Source organism: Abrus precatorius, unplaced genomic scaffold (genome assembly GCF_003935025.1).
Source record: "Abrus precatorius isolate BTA unplaced genomic scaffold, Abrus_2018 Scaffold11, whole genome shotgun sequence".
Classification (NCBI taxonomy): Eukaryota; Viridiplantae; Streptophyta; class Magnoliopsida; order Fabales; family Fabaceae; genus Abrus; species Abrus precatorius.
This window is the reverse complement of record NW_020874303.1, coordinates 8,456,564-8,476,140: the sequence shown is the minus strand read 5'-3', so window position 1 is coordinate 8,476,140 and position 19,577 is coordinate 8,456,564. Positions and strand designations below refer to the sequence as shown.

At 29.5% G+C, this 19,577-nt stretch overlaps 1 protein-coding gene across 1 annotated transcript; it reads right to left on the bottom strand.

The window, feature by feature from the left end:
* Positions 1 to 8,409: 8,409 nt before the first annotated feature.
* Positions 8,410 to 18,013, bottom strand: LOC113855457 (myb-related protein 330-like). The gene is made up of 4 exons (XM_027487099.1): positions 17,987 to 18,013; positions 9,888 to 10,017; positions 9,662 to 9,791; positions 8,410 to 9,109 (listed from the first exon to the last, which is right to left on the bottom strand). Exons 2-4 carry the CDS (start codon positions 10,015 to 10,017, stop codon positions 8,410 to 8,412), a joined length of 960 nt encoding a protein of 319 aa, XP_027342900.1. The 5' UTR covers positions 17,987 to 18,013.
* Positions 18,014 to 19,577: the final 1,564 nt, after the last annotated feature.

Sequence of the window (19,577 nt, the reverse complement as noted above, 5' to 3'; positions counted from 1 at the left end):
GTTTAGAATATCATTAAAATGAATTAGGGTTAATTAAGCAATGTTCCCCTCATTCAACCATTAATTCAATTCAAGAGATTAGGAAGAAGAAATTCATGAAAGAAAAGAAATTATATTAACATTCCAAACCTAGGAATTCAAGAATCCATAGAACTCACAAGGGATTACAAGAAAATTAACCCTCCATAAGGATGGGTCTCACCATTACAAGATGAAAATAATGAGAAATCAATAACATCAAGATGAAAATCAAAGAAAAGTGAAGAAGAAATGGAATTCAAACCCTAGGTTAGACCCTTGGCTATCACCCAAGGCCAACCTAGGCTCTCCAAGTGTCCCTAAAGTGGCAAAAGAATCTAAAAGTGTGTAAAAAACTCTGTACCCTAATTTCTCAAATTCTATTTATAGTGCAGAAATTTTCGCCCATAGTAACTACTATAGTTTCATAGTGATAATGCGCAATGCTCCATAGTAGTTACTATCGCTCCATAGTAGTCACGCACAAGTCTTGTGATTTTGGCCTCTCTGGAGTGTTCACTTTGGTATTAGAGTGATCACTTTGGCTGCTCCAGAGTGTCTACTATGGTTCTATAGTAGTTAAGCGCAAGTCTTGTGCTTTTAGACTCTCTGGAGTGTTCACTTTGGTATCAGAGTGATTACTTTGGCTGCTCCAGAGTGTCTACTATGGTTTCATAGTAAGCACGTGCAGCACTTCTTCAAATTGGGTCGCTGTAGTTGTTACTATGATTTCATAGTGATCACTTTGGTCTGCTCTTCTAGATCTAGCTTGCTGTAGTGTTCACTTTGAGATCCAAAGTGATCACTTTCATCTCAAACTTTCTCAAATGCTAAAAATCCATGGAATAAGTCTAGAAACTCCTGCACAATTATTCAAATGATCAAAATTGCAAACTATATCTATGTAAATCAATGTAAATTAACCAAAAATTAAGAAACCTATGATATTTGACCAAAATGATGCTTTTATGTTATTTACACTTCCTAAGTTTACTTTTTCTATTAAGAAACATCAAAATGACAAGTAAAAATCTAATAAAATGTGGATTCATCACAATCCCAAACTTAAACTTTTGCTTGTCCTCAAGCAAATCAAAACTTAAGAAAGTTACTTGTAAGAGGGTTGAATTTATCCAAAAATTTTCTTTCAAAATTTTCATTCCAAGATTAGACTCTAATTGACACTTCCAATATTTCTAAAATCATGGATTCATTCAACAAAGAAATCATGCCCATATAAATTATTTTCAAGCAAAGTCCCACTAAACTGAAACAAAAATTCAGCAAGGTTTCATGCAATCCACACAATGCAAAAAAATTATCTAGCTCACAAGATGGTGTTTCATTCTTCACTCATCAATATTTCAGACTAAGTGTTTTCCCTCAATTCATGCATTTTGCCTCACCCTACCATATGCTTACCCATATTCTCAATCTCTTTGCCTAGATACAATGAACCACCTATCAAGAGTACTTTGTTGGTCATAAATTGATTAAGTTAGGTTCAATTTTGATCAAGGAGGGTCAAAAGCTCAAGTGGGTTTTTAAAAGGAAGGAACTCCTTTGAGTGAGTGAGTATAACAACTAAGAGTGAAATGCATTAAATGATGCAGCAAGTGAGATTCAAGCACTCTTTCACCATATTTTTCATTTACTTTGCCTTATGTGGAGAATATTTTTTCTATCAAAATGACTTGCTGTATTTTTGTTTTTCTTTTTTATTCATTCATCATCATTTTTTATGGACTTTGACAATCATTCTCTTCTTCAAATTCAAGCAAATTTTTTTTTGACATGTAAAATGCTCACCACCCCAAACTTAAGAGCTTGCTTGTCCTCAAGCAACTACAATCATAATTAGCACCCCAAACATAGTTTATTGCAACTCAAAAGAAATATCTCCCTTAAGGTAAGGAAAATATTTTTGCAGACTAAGTTTGGCAAAAGAAGGAATGTGGAACAAGAGAAATTAGATGCAAAGGTGTTGAAGGGTGGGTGGGTGTGTGCAAAGATAAAAAAAATCAACGAGGACTGATGAATCCACTTTTTATTATATTTTTACTTGCCTTTTTTGTGCTCCTTTATAGAAAAAATGGACTTAGATAGTGCAAATAATATAGAAATTACATTTTGAGTAAATATCATAGGTTTATTAATTTTTGGTTAATTTGCATTTAATTACATAGATATAGATTGCAATTTTAATTATCTTGATAATTTTGCAGAGTCCCCAAGTTAATTCTGAGATATCTTGGCCCTTGGATGAAAGTTGTCCCCAAAGTAGCCACTTTTAGGAGCAAAAGTGGCAACTACAGCAAGTCTGGGCATTAAAGGTTCCAAATTAGCTACTTTCAACCTCCAAAGTAACAACTCCAGAGAGCTCCAGGGATGCCATTTGAGAAGCATTTTGCGTGTGGCCACTATTGCCTTTCAAAGTGGCTACGCGCATCCAAAGTTCCCACTTTCAAGTCCAAAAGTGGCAACTCCAGAGAATTGGCACGCTTACGTAAATATGCGCGTGGGCACTTTCAAGGCCCAAGTGGACACTTTCAAAGGCAAAAGTGGACACTTTCCTAACATGTCCCCCGCTATAAATAGATTTTAGGAATTAGGGTACGGGGACTTGAACATTTATTTTTCTTGGATTCTCTTTGCCAAATTAGGACATTTTCTTTCCAGAGCTTTGGAGCCTTGGGTGACAGCCATGGGTCCATTATAGATTTTAATTTCCAATTTCCCTTTGATTTTTGTTGAGTTTACATTAATTTTGTTTACATTTCTGCATTTCTTTCTTTCATTTGTGAAGCTCATCCATATGAAGGGCTAAATTCTCTTGTAATTCCTAGTCAACTCATATGATTCTTGAATTCTTGGGTTTAATGGCAATATTACTCTTTCTTTCCTTGAATTTATTAACCCCAATCTCTGAATGAAATGAAATTTATATAAGGGGAACATTGCTTAATGAACCCTAAATTACCCAAACGAAATTCTAATCCAAAATTGCTTAATTTTGATTAATCTTTGAGATTGCTTAATCTTAGGGATAGAGATTGGAGCCCATTAAGATGCTTAATTTTAATTGGGATGCTAAAGTTAATTTACGCTTGATAGACTAACTTAATTCAAGGGAAAAATAGGGGATTATTGAATCATTTGAAAGAATAGGGATAGAACTCATTGATTGACTAGAGATTACTCTCCTTAATTGATTGAATTTCACTAGTTTACATTTTGCTCTTGATTAAAATCTGAAAATTGACAAACTTCCCCCCAATTTACTTGCTTTAAATTTTATGTTTACACTTGTTCGATGTATGTTCCCAACCAAAAATTCCTTGGAGACGACCTAGGACAACACCCTAGTACTGCATTCATTTCTTTGAATATTTGATGAGGATTAATGACAATCTTTGTGCATAACGAGTAGCGAAATTCGTTTCATCAAGGACGTGGTCGTGGCCAAGAAAAGGAGATTGTGATAATTTTGTCAATAGAGATGATTATCAACCTACTAGAGGTTGTGGAAGAGGAAAAGGAAGAGGTAGAGGCAATTCTGGTAGGACATATGAAAGGAGGTATGATAAATCTAATGTTAAATGTTTCAATTGTTACAAATATGGTCATTACTCTTGGGAGTGTAGAACAAATGTTGAAGAGAAGGCTAACCTTATTAGAGAGAAAGAAGAAGATGAAGAGCCAACATTGTTGCTAGCACTTGACAATGAAGAGAAGGGTGACAAATGCTTATGGTATCTTAACAATGGAGCAAGTAATCATATGTGTGGTTATAGGGAAAAGTTTGTGGAGCTGGATGAAAAGGTGAAAGGGAATGTTTCTTTTAGCGATTCTTCCAAGGTGTAAATCCAAGGAAAATGTGTCATTTTAATTTCTTTAAAAGATGGTATTCACAAACTAATTATGGATGTTTATTATGTTTCTAAACTAAAAAGTAATATTTTAAGTTTGAGACAACTTGTTGAGAAGGGATATGAAATCCTTATGAAAGATTGTTGTTTGTGCCTTAGAAATCAAAATTCTAACTTGATTGCCAAGGTGTTTATGTCAAGAAACAGAATGTTTATTTTAAACATTGAGACCATTGAAGCTAAATGTTTGAAGATAAGCACAAAAAATGAATCATGGTGTTGGCATAAGAGATTTGGGCACTTAAACTTTGGTGCACTCAAGGCTCTAAGAGATGAAAAGATAGTGAAAGGGATGCCTTCCATCAACCATCCCAATCAATTATGTGAAGCATGTCTCGTTGGCAAGCATGCAAGGAGGAGTTTTCCTAAAGAAGTCGAATCAAGAGCAAAAGAGCATCTCCAACTTGTTCACACCGATGTATGTGGTCCAATTGATCCTGCCTCGTTTGGTAAAAATAAATATTTTTTGCTTTTTATTGATGATTGCTAAGGAAGACTTGGGTTTATTTTTTAAATAAAAAAATCTGAGGCATTTGTAGCTTTTAAAAATTTTAAAGTACTTGTAGAAAAAGAGAGTGATTATGTAATCAAAGCTCTACGATCCGATAGAGGTGGCGAATTCACATCAAAGGAATTTAATGAATTTTGTGAAAAATATGGGATTCGTCGCCTTCTAACAGTTTCTAGAACTCTCCAACAAAATGAGGTAGCAGAGAGAAAAAATAGAACTGTTTTGAATATGGAAAGATCTATGTTAAAAGTTAAAAATATGGCCAAGAAATTTTGGGCCGAAGCTGTTACTTGTGCAATTTATTTGTCTAATCACTCTCCTACAAGAAATGTCAAAGATCAAACACTGCAAGAAGCATAGAGTGGAGTGAAGCCAAATGTTGACCATTTTAGAGTCTTTGGGAGCATTGCATAAGCTCATGTACCAGACCAAGGAAGATCGAAGCTTGATGATTGGAGTATGAAGTATGTGTTCATTGGCTATAATGCAAACTCAAAAGGCTACAAGCTGTACAACCCAAGCACTGGTAAAATAATAATGAGTCGAGACAATACTTATGACTTTTTCCCATACTTTGAAGAAGGAGATCAAGAAGGAGGCCAACCACCGAATGAGTTTTCTACTGCACCTCTTTCAACAACTTATGAAATCTCATCATCTTCTGAAGAGAGTTCAAGTGAAAGGCCAAGAAAAATGAGAAGTCTCCAAGAAATATATGATGAAACTAAAATGATAAATGATTTGTTTTATTTATTTGTTGACAGTGAACCAATGAATTTTGATGAAGTTATGAAGAACCAAAGGTGGAGAAAAGCCATGGAGGAAGAAATCAAAGCCATTGAAAAAAAAATGACACTTGGGAACTATCAAATCTTCCTTATAATCATGAAGCAATTGGAGTAAAATGGGTGTTCAAGATTAAAAAGAATGTCAATGGAGAGGTAGAAAGATACAAAGAAAGACTCGTTGCTAAAGGTTATAGGCAACAACATGGAGTTGATTATGATGAAGTGTTTGCACCAGTTGCTCACATGTAGACAATTCATTTTCTTATTTCCTTTGCAGCTCAAATGAAATGAATTTTTTTTTAACTTGATGTCCAATCAGCCTTTTTGAATGGTTATCTCGAAGAAAATGTTTATGTTGAACAACCAATGGGCTTTATAGTCAAGGGATAAGAAGAAAAGGTCTTGAAGTTGAAGAAGACGTTATATGGATTAAAACAAGCACCGAGGGCATGGAACAGTCACATTGATAAATACTTTCAAGACAATGGATTTATCCGTTGTCAACATGAGTATGCCCTTTATGTTAAAACCTTTGATAATGGTGATGTTTTGTTTGTTTTCCTTTATGTGGATGATCTTATCTTTACTAGCAATAATCCATTTTTATTTGAAGATTTCAAGAAAGTTATGTCTTATGAATTTGAGATGATAGATATGGGGCTTATGTCCTATTGCTTGGGATTAGAGGTAAAGCAAATGGAGAATGGTATTTTTGTCTCACAAGAGAGGTATGCAAAAGAAATTTTGGAAAAGTTTAAAATATTTGATTGCAATCCTGTGAGCACACCCATAGAAGCTGGATTAAAATTGTTGAAGTTTGATGATGGAGAAAAGATAGACCCCACGATCTTCAAGAGCCTAGTGGGAAGCTTAAGGTACTTAACAAGTACAAGGCCTGATATTTTGTATGTAGTTGGAGTTATGAGTCATTTCATAGAAGCTCCTACCTCTACTCACTTAAAAGCTGCAAAGAGAATTCTTCATTATTTGAAAGGTATAATTGATTTTGGGTTATTTTATTCTCTTCGTAATGACTTTAAGCTTGTGGGATTTTGTGATTGTGATTTTGCGGGTGATGTTGATAATAAAAAGAGCACTACTGGATTTGTATTATTCATGGGTGATTGTGCTTTTTCTTGGAATTCTAGAAAGCAACCTGCTGTCACACTTTCTACTTGTGAGGCTGAGTATGTTGCTGCAACCTCTTGTACTTGTCATGTTATTTGGCTTAGAAGATTATTAAAGGAAATTTGTTTGAATCAGAAAGAGAGTACTAAAATTCACATTGATAATAAATTTGCATAAGAGCTTGCCAAGAATCTAGTGTTTCATAAGCAAAGTAAGCATATAGATATGAGATATCATTTCATTAGAGAATGCATTGCCAAGAAAGAAGTGGAGCTGATTTTTGTGAAGACTCAAGATCAAGTTGCTGATATTTTTACCAAACCACTCAAGTTTGAAGACTTTAGAAGATTGAGAGAAAGACTTGGAGTGCGGGAGAATTTTTGAGAATTTTTAATTAAGGGAGGATGTTAAAAATAATAATTAAAAATAAAGTTTTACATGAGTTACAAATTGAAAAGTTGTGAAGTGAATGTGTGTTAGTATGAGTTAAAGACCATAATTTCTTAGTTAAGACTAATAATTCTTTGTTTGTAACCATATGATATTTAAGGAGCAATTATTCTTCAATGTAACTTAAAATCTTGTAATATCACTATTATAAATAGTAAATTATACTCATATATTTGATGTGACAAAATAATAAAATTCTCCTATTATTATAATTCTTCTCTTTTTACCTCTAACACTTGCAAGCCCATGAATAAACATGTGCAATTTTTTCACTTAACTTTGTGTTATTTTTTTGTTAAACTTAGAGGAAAATGGTTCTAGTGAGTCCATTAAATGTGGACTCATCAAGTACCCTGTAACTTTAGTGAAAATATGTTTGATTCTAATAAAATTTTATTCTCATATATGTTTAGATTTTAAAAGAAATTTCCAGAGATGTAACTTATCTTTTCAAGAACATCCTTAATTAAAATTAAAAGGTATTTAACAAATGTATATTAAAATAGTGACGAGAGGATGATAATAGTATCCGTGACAGAAACTTTAATTGTAATAACAATGGTTATGTGATGCTTGTGCAGGCAAAACTAAAAATTCTTATCGGTTCATACAATTAAAATTAAATGAGAATAATATAATAATTTTACAGTAAATTTATGAACGTTGTATTGTATTCCCACTTATAAATGTAATGATAATTTTTTAAATACTTTTATTCATAAATTAACATTGCTTGGGAAATTTTTATTCTGGGATCAAATAAAAAACTTTTATTTTTATATCACTTGCTCAAAAATATAAAGCATTTCATATGCTAAACCCTACCTTGAATCGATTCAAATAGGAACTACTACCGTGGTTCATAATATTTGCCAGTTAACTTGTTTGGATAACATTTTCAACATGTTGAATGGAAGTTTTTCATCGGGAACATGTTTTAATGTTCAATTGTTATTTGACTAATTTTCCAAGTTAAATTGACTTTGGGGTGAAATAATTGATCTTGAAATAAGTAATTTTTTTTGAATTGTTGTAAACAATAATTGATATTGTGTTAGATTTATAAAACATATCTATTTTCACAGATGTTTCACAAATGATATATGCATTAAAACGTTTTTGTTTTCTAATTTCTTAGATCATAAAGTATAATCTGCTTAAATCCCGAGACATCCCTTATTTTTGTAAAATTCACCTGATCCATAATAATAATAGATAAATAAACAAAAGACGTAGGAACCCAGATTTGCATTAAAAATGCTCCCAGTTTATGCAATATAGGTTTAGTTTTTAACAAGAGATCAGTACGTACAAAAGCCAAATTTCAAAATCCCATTCTCCACCGGCTCATCCAAACCATTTTCAATTCATGATACGCAGTTTTTTATTTTTCTTCCAACCAGTCTTAGAAGCATGATTACAATATTTTCAACCTTTCCCAGCTACAGATATATATCGCCCTTATTATTTGTAATTTTCGAAATTTATTTTAATATGCATCTCATATTATTATATTACTAGGAGCCTGGGAACAATTGATATACATAAACGATGGGAACATATATATGGTTAATTGAAGCATGGTCTAAAAGTTCCATGCAAGTTCATCCATACAGTTGAGATCATGGGACATAAATTCAGAATTAAGTACACACTCCAACAACCCAAAATCAAAGTTAGAACTCTCAAAAGAAACGTTGGTTTCAAGATTGGCTTTGTTAGCTTCTCTGATATCAATTCCCTTCTCACAGTTCATGTCCTTCTCTTGCTGCACCTGCACTTGTGTTCCCTCTCCTAGTGTTTGAGCACTGAAATCTTCAGAATTAACTCTTGAAACCCAAACACTGCTTTCATTGTTCGGCAATTCAACTGACGGAGGGTTCATATACGAAGGTGAACAAATGTTGGTGTTGTTCTCTATTAGTAGTTCGTGAGGCAAATCTGAGAATTTATTTGAAACAATGGTGGATGTTTGATATTCAGAGGAAACAATGCATGAGGGAGTTCGAACAATGTTTGGCGGTGCTTTGGGGAGTGAACAAAAGGTTTGAGTAGAGGTTTCCATGGGTGCATTTGGCATATGTGAACTCATAATAAAAATAGAGTTGGAATTTTGGGGGATGTTAGAGATGGTGCATGCCGTGTTTCTCCTGTGAGAAGAGAGTAGAGTGTGGGTTTGTGGGTCTAACCCTTGAGAAATGAGCTTTTTCTTGATGCAAGAGTTCCAGAAATTCTTGACCTCGTTGTCTGTTCTTCCAGGTAGGTGCTTGGCTATTTGTGCCCATCTGCAGCACACAAACGAAATGTTTAGTGTCTATACTCAATGAAATATAAGAAAATAAGTGAGAAGAGTGACTGATGTGATAGAAGGAAAGAGAAAAATAAATAGAGTTAATATTGTCTAAGTGTCTATAAATCAAAATTAGCAAACAAATAAGGCGTGCATTGATGAATATGCAAGTCTCTTAACCAGAATGAATCTTCATTAGTTCATGTACATCATATGTTACATTTAAAATTTAAAATTATTTCATAACAAAAAAAAGGGGTATAACGTATTAAGATTTGAATATGATTTAATCATGCTAAAATTTAATATAAGATGAAGGAAAATTAGATAAAAAAATTTGATGTAGAGTTGAAAAAAAGGAATCTATTCATCTTTAATTATCTATGGTTCATTGATCCTTAGCAATGATGTGTAAAATCTTGAAGCACTAATTATCCTGTTCTCATATAATAAAATTGTTTTAGGCTGAAAAAAAAAAAAAAAGATTACTGTTCTCCTTTTGCTACTTTTTCTGTCTCATTTTCTGTGCTTCTAATTTTCCCTTTACCTGTTTCCCAGAATTCTATGAATGTCAATTATGATCTGCTCTTCTTCAGCAGTGAAGGAACCCCTCTTCAGATCTGGCCTCAGATAATTAATCCATCTCAACCTGCAACTCTTTCCACATCTCTGCAAGCCTGTGTCCCATATCAAACCACAGTATCATCTTTTTTATCATTATCCTATCACACACCATACACATAAACACAAGTACACAAGAAAGAAATGCATGCCTGCAAACTTTGGGACAGAACTCCAACTTTTATGTCCATGTGTGTTGATATATCTGACCAGTTTCTCATCTTCTTCAGGAGACCACAATCCTCTCTTGATCTTCTGTTTGCTGCAGCAACGATGGCCCATCTTTCAGTTCTTTCTAAACACTCTTCTCTTGAGAGAATTTAGCATTTAAGTTTTTGGAGCACTTCATTTATAAATGGACACCTTGGAGGTGATATATACATACGGGTCCCACCCTCCTATGGTATCCAAGCTCGCTCTACAAAGAGCAATCATATTCTCCCACCCTTTCATAGGTGACTTACAAAAGGATGTAAAAATGACAATGATAGAAAATAAAAAGAAAAAAATTGAAAAGGTAAATTTTTTTTTAGTATTATTTTTTCATTAAAATTAAAATTTTATGTTAAAACTTTATGTAATTAAAGATTAATTAACACATATTATTAAGATAAAATTTTAAACTTGATTAAAAATGTCATTAAAAACATTTTTGATAGTATAATTAAATTTTGTCTAAATTTTTTTTAAAATGTGATATATAATATGATTAGAAAAAAAAAAGAGAGAGAGAAAATAAAGTGTAAAAATGAAACAGATACATGAGGAAATAATAATTGTTGTGCAAATGTATTGGTGGGGTCAGGAGTGAGAGGGAAGGTTAATTACTAGAGTGACTGACAAGTGCAAGGATCGATCCTTCCTATCATTTATCCAAACGGCAACAATTGTGCCAAAGACTTCTGGAAAAAGGACCAACTGTGATGAGGTAATGAGAGTACTTTACCCATTTTCCTAATTTGTTTACACATTTAATCAAACACATGGGATCCTTTGCAAAAAGGAGAAAAAGGGTGTTTGTCTTACTAGTTTTAAAAGATATTACTGTCCAATGCACAATATACAAAATCAGTGTATTTTTAGAGCCAATGCAATAATACTTAATGAGTTTCTGTTTGTTTTATAATGTTCATTTGTTTGTTTGGTTTTTTATAATATCTTGGTGAAATTAAAACCTTGTGTGTTTGTATCTTAGCCTTTTCCCTAAGTAGACTTCCTATAATTGATATGCATTTTTTTATAAGCATATAATGTGTAATGTAATGTAGATTTTTTTGCGTAAAATAAAATATTAGTTAATATGCAATATTTATGAATTTAACTGAAATTTAGTTAATGTACGAATATAATTCTTTTATAGAAACATAAATATTCAGTAAGTATTGAAAGAAATTCACATATCTGCAAAGAATATATATATATATATATATATAATGTTAAAAAGTGTATTAATAACATAAATTTTTGCTTTTCTTGATGTTGTTACTTTGCCAGCTACTTAATTTGTTCATCCCATAATTAGTCAAATGTGACATGCCGATTTAAGAAACCGACAATTAATAAATTAAATAAAGGAAACATATGAAAGAATTATCAAACGGTCCCATTGGCTTAACGAAGCAAATCATATTTTGAGAAATGAGCTGGACTTGAATCTTGAGGTTCACTCATGAATTGTTGTCTCTCCAAGGTCAAATTGAGTGTCTTTGTAGCCATGACACTGACGAGTGCTAATTAAAATCCACTATCGACTTTCACAAAGGCAAAACCCATACCATTGATTGCACCCCGACAATGAACATAACACTTTCAGAAGCCTTACGTACACATGAATTTGCCAACAGAAATCTTGAGTCACAAATACGGAAACAAGTACTTCAATAAAAGGGAAACGCATGAGAATGAATAATCTAATTTATGTATACTCAGACTTGCACGTTAGACTTTGAAAAATTACGGTGTCCTAGTAAATCCATTTCGGTGGGTCTACCAAATCTTCAAGAAAGTCTGAATGATCTCTGAGAATCATTTTATGCCATTTTGTTTTTGGTCAGAATTGACTATTTGACTAGTTATCCATGCTGGAATTGTTCATTCATGAGAAAACGTTTCTTAGCCTCACTTCAAATACCTTACTTAAATACTCTCAAGATTATTTTCTTACGCACCACTGTCTATTAAGAATAATGGTATATTTAAAGTCACTTAAATTTACAAAATAATCACTTTTTCTTTAATTTCTCTTTAAAATGTTGATAAAATAAGCATTATTTATTTGAAATAAGTTAAGCCAAAAACACACTAACTTTAATGCGAATAGGTTAAACAACTTTTATAATTATGAACGATTGCTTCAGAAGTTGAAACATGAGAGTCATGGATACAAAAATATAAGCAAGTTTGTTTGTATAAATGTTTGGTGCTCATCTTACAATAGGTTTCATATATGCATAAATTATAAGACATATGCTAAAGCAACTTTCTTTAATTACAACGATTTAAAATAGGAATCATCTTTTAATTTTTGTTATCGGAAAAATTAAGTTTCTCCTTCATAATATTAAGTTTGTTAGGTTTAGTCGTGTCCTTAACAAAGCAAACCAATGTGCGGATTATTTAACTAAGATAGAGCTGAATCTAGAGTTGTTTCTATTGTCTTTCATGAAATTTCTCCTTCTTTAAATCCTCTCTTAAGGTTAGACTCTTTGAAGACCTGCTATTCTAAATTTAATAGTTAGCGTGTTTGTTTTTGAACATTTTCTCCCGTTAATTAGCAAAAAAAAAAAAAGTAAAAACATTTCCCTTTAGTTACACCAGTAGTGATACTCTGAGAGAGATCATGACAAAAGTAATCCCACTTTTTTTTCTCCTAGTTGACAGTGTAGCTAGCTAGAGAATATCAGGTCCAAATAATGGTGGGATTATAATTGTGACACTTATTTAATTACACATATAGTCTTCATCATTGGATCTCTAAGCGCAAAATTCAGACGCTGTGAGCATGACCATATATGTGACTATGTATTGAAACAAGAACAACTCATGAGTTTATTTAATTATATGATATAATACGTAATAAAAGATGTAAATGGATCATATTTAAGGGATAATCAACATGTCATTTAGGCAATACTGAAGTGATAGATGGAAATCCATAGACAGGTAATACGTATTCAACTTCCAATAATGATCATCAAGATATGAAAACGAGAAAAAAGATACGGTAGTGAGGGTGGTTGAGGTCCCCTATCTAAACCCGCTTCATTACGATCCCTATATTTAATGCATTACGCAAAGGTAGTTTCCTTCCTTAATCCCCGTTAGAACAAATTAATATCCATGGCCAGTGGATTCTGATGGACAACGATGAAGAGTTTGTGAGTCGAATAATTTCAAAGAGAACAGTAGTACGAATTTCTCCTTAAATAACATAAAGTTTGACATGAGAAAAATGTGCCGTTATCAGTGTTAGGGATCAAATTTGCCATCATGGTGGTAGACAAGAGGAATTCTAATGATAGTTACTGAGGAAAGATTCTCACGGTGGAAATTGTCCATATATATGCTTCTCTTAACTTTGTCCGTATCATCATTGCCATATTTAAGACAATGTCCATCCAAAAGAAAGAAACCTTTTAACTTTTAAAAGTATATTTCTTGTCTTCTATAATCATTATCATATTTAATTTTTTGAGTTATTGAGAAACTTTCTCCCTAACCTATATTAATGCAAGTGTAATGTCTCTTATGAGATTATTTTATTAATTTAGCCACTTTATTAATCCCTTGTCTATGATTAACTAATTTTGCCGTTTCTAAAAGGACAAACATATATTTGAATCGCTGTCATTAATTTACGAAAACATATAATTCAATTAAAAGTCTAATACAGGTATTCGTGACTAAAAAATGTTTAAATGAATTTACCATTACATTCAAATTCTTTTAATACAGGTATTTTCGTCAAAGATTTTTTTTTTTTTCCATCATGGTACTTTGTATAACTAATAATTTTCTTTAAAAGTGTAGAATTAAAGAAGTAGATAAAAAAAATTGTCTCAGGACGGTCACACAGAAAAGGTTTTAATTTCACAAGAAAAAAATATCCATCTTTCTCTCCTGTTGCGTAGGAGACCCGTAAATTTCTTATTTTATCTTTCATTAAATAAAATTTATAAGGACAAACTAAATAATTAATATACTTACTGAGAAAAGCAGTTCGATATATTTTAAGTCAGATTTTGGATTTGAGTTCTTTTGTATAAAAAAATTTTCAATAATAGTGCGTAACCCAGATTGAATCAGATTAAATTTGATGTCATATTAGTAGAGAGAGATATCTATAACTTGGTCAGCAATGAATGTTTAAAAATGATATGTCCTAGTTTGCATTAGAAAAGGAAAAACATTGTAGGATAGCAAAAATCAAGGAATGGACCAGTGAGGAATGGAAATGGACTTTTAAGGTGTTAGAGAATTTTATTTTTTTATTTTTTGGCATATGGGAGACCCTTGAAAAATTATCTACAAAAGAAGTTATTTTCACTAAGTTTGGTAACTGAAGTGGAGACAAGTGGACATGAACTTGTGCAACATGTAGGATTTCTCTGCTGAATCAGCATATTGCTAGATTCGATTACCAATTTTTTATAACTAATAACTCTTGTAAAAGCTACCTATGAAAAGGGTTAATCCATCCCAGTAAAAGCTTGAAACAAAGGTAAAAACTTTCAATTGAGGAATATTATCGAGTCACAGTGATACTGCACTTTATGATCAATATAATAATAATGAAGTTTGGATGTTTTTGCATGAGCAGTGTGGAAATTGAGGAATGGTATATTATTTTCAAACTAGTTATATTGATGTGATTTACATCTTGGACTAAAAGTTCATGGCTTATAAAAACGAATTGATAGGAAGGTTAACTCTATTGATCTTTGAAATCGGTGTAACAATCCAATTGACTCTTTACACCATTGTTTTTAAGGTCATGTACAGGCTTATGTATTAAAGGTTAACAAAGCTCTTCATATTCAGTAAATTAAATAAACTTGACTTGTCAAAAGATTAAAACCAAAAGTCCTACCCTTGTTTTGGTGGATAACTTTAAAGGTGTATATTAGTCAAATCCAAAATACATCTTATATAAAAGAAAAACAACTAAATAAGCAGGTAAATTGTTAAATTTTCTGTAAACATCATGAGATTCATATTCGCTCATCACAAATACAATTATCAAACCATGTGGGTTTCTTTTAACCCCTATGATAGTGGATAAATTATTGTATGTGGCACTCTCGATGATGTTGTGACCCACAAAACACTTGATTCAGCAGCAAACGTTTTCATTAGCATATCGCCTATCAATTAGTAATTTAAATTCTGTAGTGATAATCATTATTAGCCTTGAATCATAATCTATCCTTCCATTTTTGTAGTTCAACTTAGTTGCTACTTGTTCGTGTAATCAATAACGCTACCTCTTTAAGCATTCACGTGATATTCTACGTATCCATTAATAAACATAAATATCTTATGCCAATTAAATAAAATTTTGCATTGATCGAGGCATTTGTGTCAAAAGTAGGGAAGACAACAGTTATAATATTTGATGATATAGGATAATTATTTGTTGAATAAATTTGAATATAGATAAAAATAAATAGTCAGGTTGGATTACTATCAATTCGGCGTCTCTATATTTAATATAATTATATTTATTAAAATTTAAATTTAAATTTACAGGTTAAAGTCAAACCACCTTTTTTAGTTAATTCACGTGTTTAATAAAAAATAATAATTTATTCTTAATTGTTATATTCAAATAAATAGTTAAATTTAAGTAACTAAATAAAAATTCACGTGTCTTTTTTTTTTTCATTCACAATATACTTAAATATAAGTTATGATAAACATGTGTAATATCGAATATAAAATTTTTATTATTATATTGTTTTTCACCACAAATCTAGAGAATAAGTATAGTAATTTATAATTTTTATCTTTTAAATTTACAATTACTTCTTTTGATCTTAAAACATTTTTTTTCTACCTTAAATTTATACTTCTTTTTTATTATTATATTTCATTTTCTAACTTTTAATATATAGTATTATAATTTATAATATTTAACTTTAATAGCTTAATATTGAAATTTTATATTATTTTTTATTATATATTTATATATATTGTATTCTTACATTATATTAATTGTATTTTTAATTAAAGCATTTTACTAATTCATAAAAATGTATGAAAATAATATATAATTAGCCAAACTTTGAGTAATCAAAATAAATATGAAATTTTAGGTACTTAACAAGTATGAAAAAAAGAATTAAAATTGTTGCTTAACATATATCCAATCGAGTATGAGTAATTTTTTAAAACATAGGTTAAATAACATCGAATGGTTAAAGAATATTTTTTAAAATATTTCACACAATAAAAATTTATATATAATAAATTTTATTAAAATTATAAACTTTAATATATTGATAATATAAAAATATATTTTTGATAAAAAATATTATTTATTAATTTCTAAACACACATTAAAAGTGAAGAAAAATAATTAATATATTTATATTTTAAAACATTACATGTATTTATACTTTTATTTGATGCTTTCTTTTTAAAACATTAAGAAGATTAACGAAGAAAAGATAGTAGAAGTTCATAGCATTACTCAATCAGTTATATTTACCGTATTATACTGTGATTTTTTTAAAGTGGATTTGCGTGCATTCAATGAAGTAGTGTACGTATTATATTTTTACATATAATTTTTTTTAATAAAAACATTCTAATTTTTGTCTAATTATTCCGCGGGAGGCTAACTTTTATGAAGAAAGTAAATTAAATTTAAATGTTAAGTAATCAATAAATAAATTTTTTATTAAAAGTTACTTTAACATTCCATCCGAGAGCTTTCAATTGTTCAGCAATAATTCCAAATGATGAAGGAATAACAAGCGACAGCGAAAGGTGCCGCGGATGCAAACACATTATCATCTATTAGAACATATATCTAACAGTGTTTAACACATGAATTTTTGTTAATATTTTCTTATTGAATTTCAATTTAAATTCACTTGTAGTTTAAAAAGGTTTTATACTTCATTTAATTATAAGTAATCATATCAGGAAGAATATTTATTTCTTAATAATTAACATAAACATTATATTCACAGTATATTTTTATTAACTGACGATGTAAAAAATATATATATATTAGCATAACATTAAGGCTAAACATTTTTATCATTAATTAAAAATTATTAAATATAATAAAATGATATGAACTTTATTTTTAATTTTATAATTTTAACTCTCTTTTATGATCAATATAAATAAAAAAAATGTTAGTGATTTTGCAATTACTTTAAAAATATTTTAATTTGAAAAATTCTTTAATTATATAAAATAAGTTTAAAATTATTTAAAGTTTTGTGTTATTATATTTCATGCACGAAAAATATATACGGCGGCTCAGTTTTGGCGTCTAGTTGGTGATAGCTTTGCTGCTTTGGTGAGGAGTAAGCGATTGATTTTGTCACGTAGTGGACTTTTGTTATTGCTTTTTGGTGGGACAAGAGTAATACATTTGACGTGTATGCATTTCTTTGGAGGAACGTTAACAACGCAGTGTTTAACATATTTAACATTTTGTTTAACATTCTTTATTTTATATTGTTGATTAAAAATATATTAAAACATATAAATTATGTGAGTTTTATTCTTTTGTTTATAAAATTTTGTTTGGATTTTATGCTGAAGCGGAGAGAAAATAAAAGAAAAATAGTAATCTTAACTCTTATTTAAAAATTAATTAAATAAAAAATAATTAAGAAATTTTTCAAAACTTTCAAAAAAATTTAAATATTGTTTTTTTTTAGTTTCTTTATTTTTGGAGACTTTAATAACTTGTGTAATTAATGAGATTTATCATTTATATTCCTATTTGTTAAATTAAATATTTAATATGGTCTAAAGTTAAAATAACAAAAAATATTTTTTTTAAAATAATCGTTTCTGGAGTAATATATTTTAAAAAAATTATAAAAAATAAAAATATTAATTTCTAAAATATTAATTTTTAAGGATAAAAAAATATTTAATTTTTATTTTTTTTAAAAAAATAATATATAAATAAAAAATATAGAAAATAATATTATCATTTACATATTAAATCATTTGCTATCTTTTTCTTTTTTACTATTAAATATTTAAGTAAAGGGAATATAACCTTTTCTCTTTCTTTTTCTTTTTTCTCTTTTAAACTCTTTTCTTTCTTTTTTTTTCTTTTCAAACTCTGTTTAAATAAATATATTTTTATATTATTTAATTTTTAATAAATTTTAGTCAATAATAAAAAATTATACAAAAATTATTTTGCTAGCGTATTCCATTCCGTAGGAACTCGGTTGTCAATTACATATAAGCCATGAGCATTTTACATGTTTTAAGTTCTATGCAGTTAATCGGTTCTGGTTAATAGGTTCTTTTGATCCCATCTTATGATTGTTAAGGACTAAGGCTGTGTATTCTATGGCTTTGAACACATTTTGGTTGCTGGAAAAAATAGGCTTGAGTGGAGTTAAATTTTGTTGGATCTTAATTTAATTTAAAATTTTTGAATTTATGATTTTAGTTTAATTTATTTAATCATATTTTAACATTCGACTTAACTTTTTTAAAATTTTAACCTGATTTATGAGTATATTTAAGATTTACTTTTATAATAAAATATTTTAAATAGATAATAAAAAAACATACCACTGAATATATATATATATATATATATATATATAAATCGATAAATTAAAGTATTTAACTAAAATGATATATAATTTTAAAATAATACATTAACATCAACAATAATTATATTTATTTAAATAGGTCGATTTGTTAAAAAAATAATGGTGTAAATTACACAAAATTTAATGTCTTTAATTAAATAAACTCATATTAAAATTTTAATTTAACCTTTTTTTTTTTAAACATCAACATTTTATTAAAGATAAATTTAAAATATAAGGATGCTCTAACTGTTTCAACTCTAAAGAAAATTAACAATACATGTCAAAAGATTATTAATATAATTATAATTGATTTTTTTAAAAGTCTTGCTGCAAGCAGCTTCCAAGATACATATTCTAAGTATTTGACTCAAGCTTTAATTTCTTCTTCTTTCTCACTAGGGGTAGAAATAGGCTCGGTTAGGCTTTAAATAAATAAATCTAACATGTCTAATAATTTTAAAGTGTAAGTCTGATTTATTACTTGTAATAGACTTTGTATTAAACCTAGTTTAACCTTTTTAAAAGTCTGATTTGTCTAAGGATGACAATGGGTAAAGTACCCGATGGACACCTGCAAAATTTACCCACAATGGGTAGGGTATTTATCCGCTATACGAGTATGGGTGTGGGTAAAAACTCACAAATTTTAATGGAGATGAGTGCGGGTATGGATATCTAAGTACTCACCCCGCCCCATACCCGCATATATATGCTTGAACTTTATTCTACAATTATGCATTGAATTTTTGTATAATTATATTACTTATGTGAAGTTATATAAGATTAATATAAAAATATATTTAATAATAAAGTAAACCAAAAAATTTATTTTGGTTTATATTTTTAATAGAAAAATTTATTTACTATTTTATATCATTTAATTATTACATAGTTAATATGAGATTGACTTTTTTTAAAATATTATTTATATATGACACACATAAAATATTTTTTACACAAATATTTTTGTTAATAAAATCATATTGATGTTTAAATCATAAAGTGAATGATAAATAATAAATATATTATAAATAT

What these genes read in the sequence shown, in the direction of transcription:
- LOC113855457 (XM_027487099.1), bottom strand. Translation starts at nt 10,017, where the DNA reads ATGGGCCATCGTTGCTGCAGCAAACAGAAGATCAAGAGAGGATTGTGG. An exon ending in TTCTGTCCCAAAGTTTGCAG is followed by an intron (nt 9,792 to 9,887) that starts GCATGCATTTCT and finishes TATGGGACACAG; the next exon opens with GCTTGCAGAGATGTGGAAAG. An exon ending in CATAGAATTCTGGGAAACAG is followed by an intron (nt 9,110 to 9,661) that starts GTAAAGGGAAAA and finishes TGTGTGCTGCAG; the next exon opens with ATGGGCACAAATAGCCAAGC.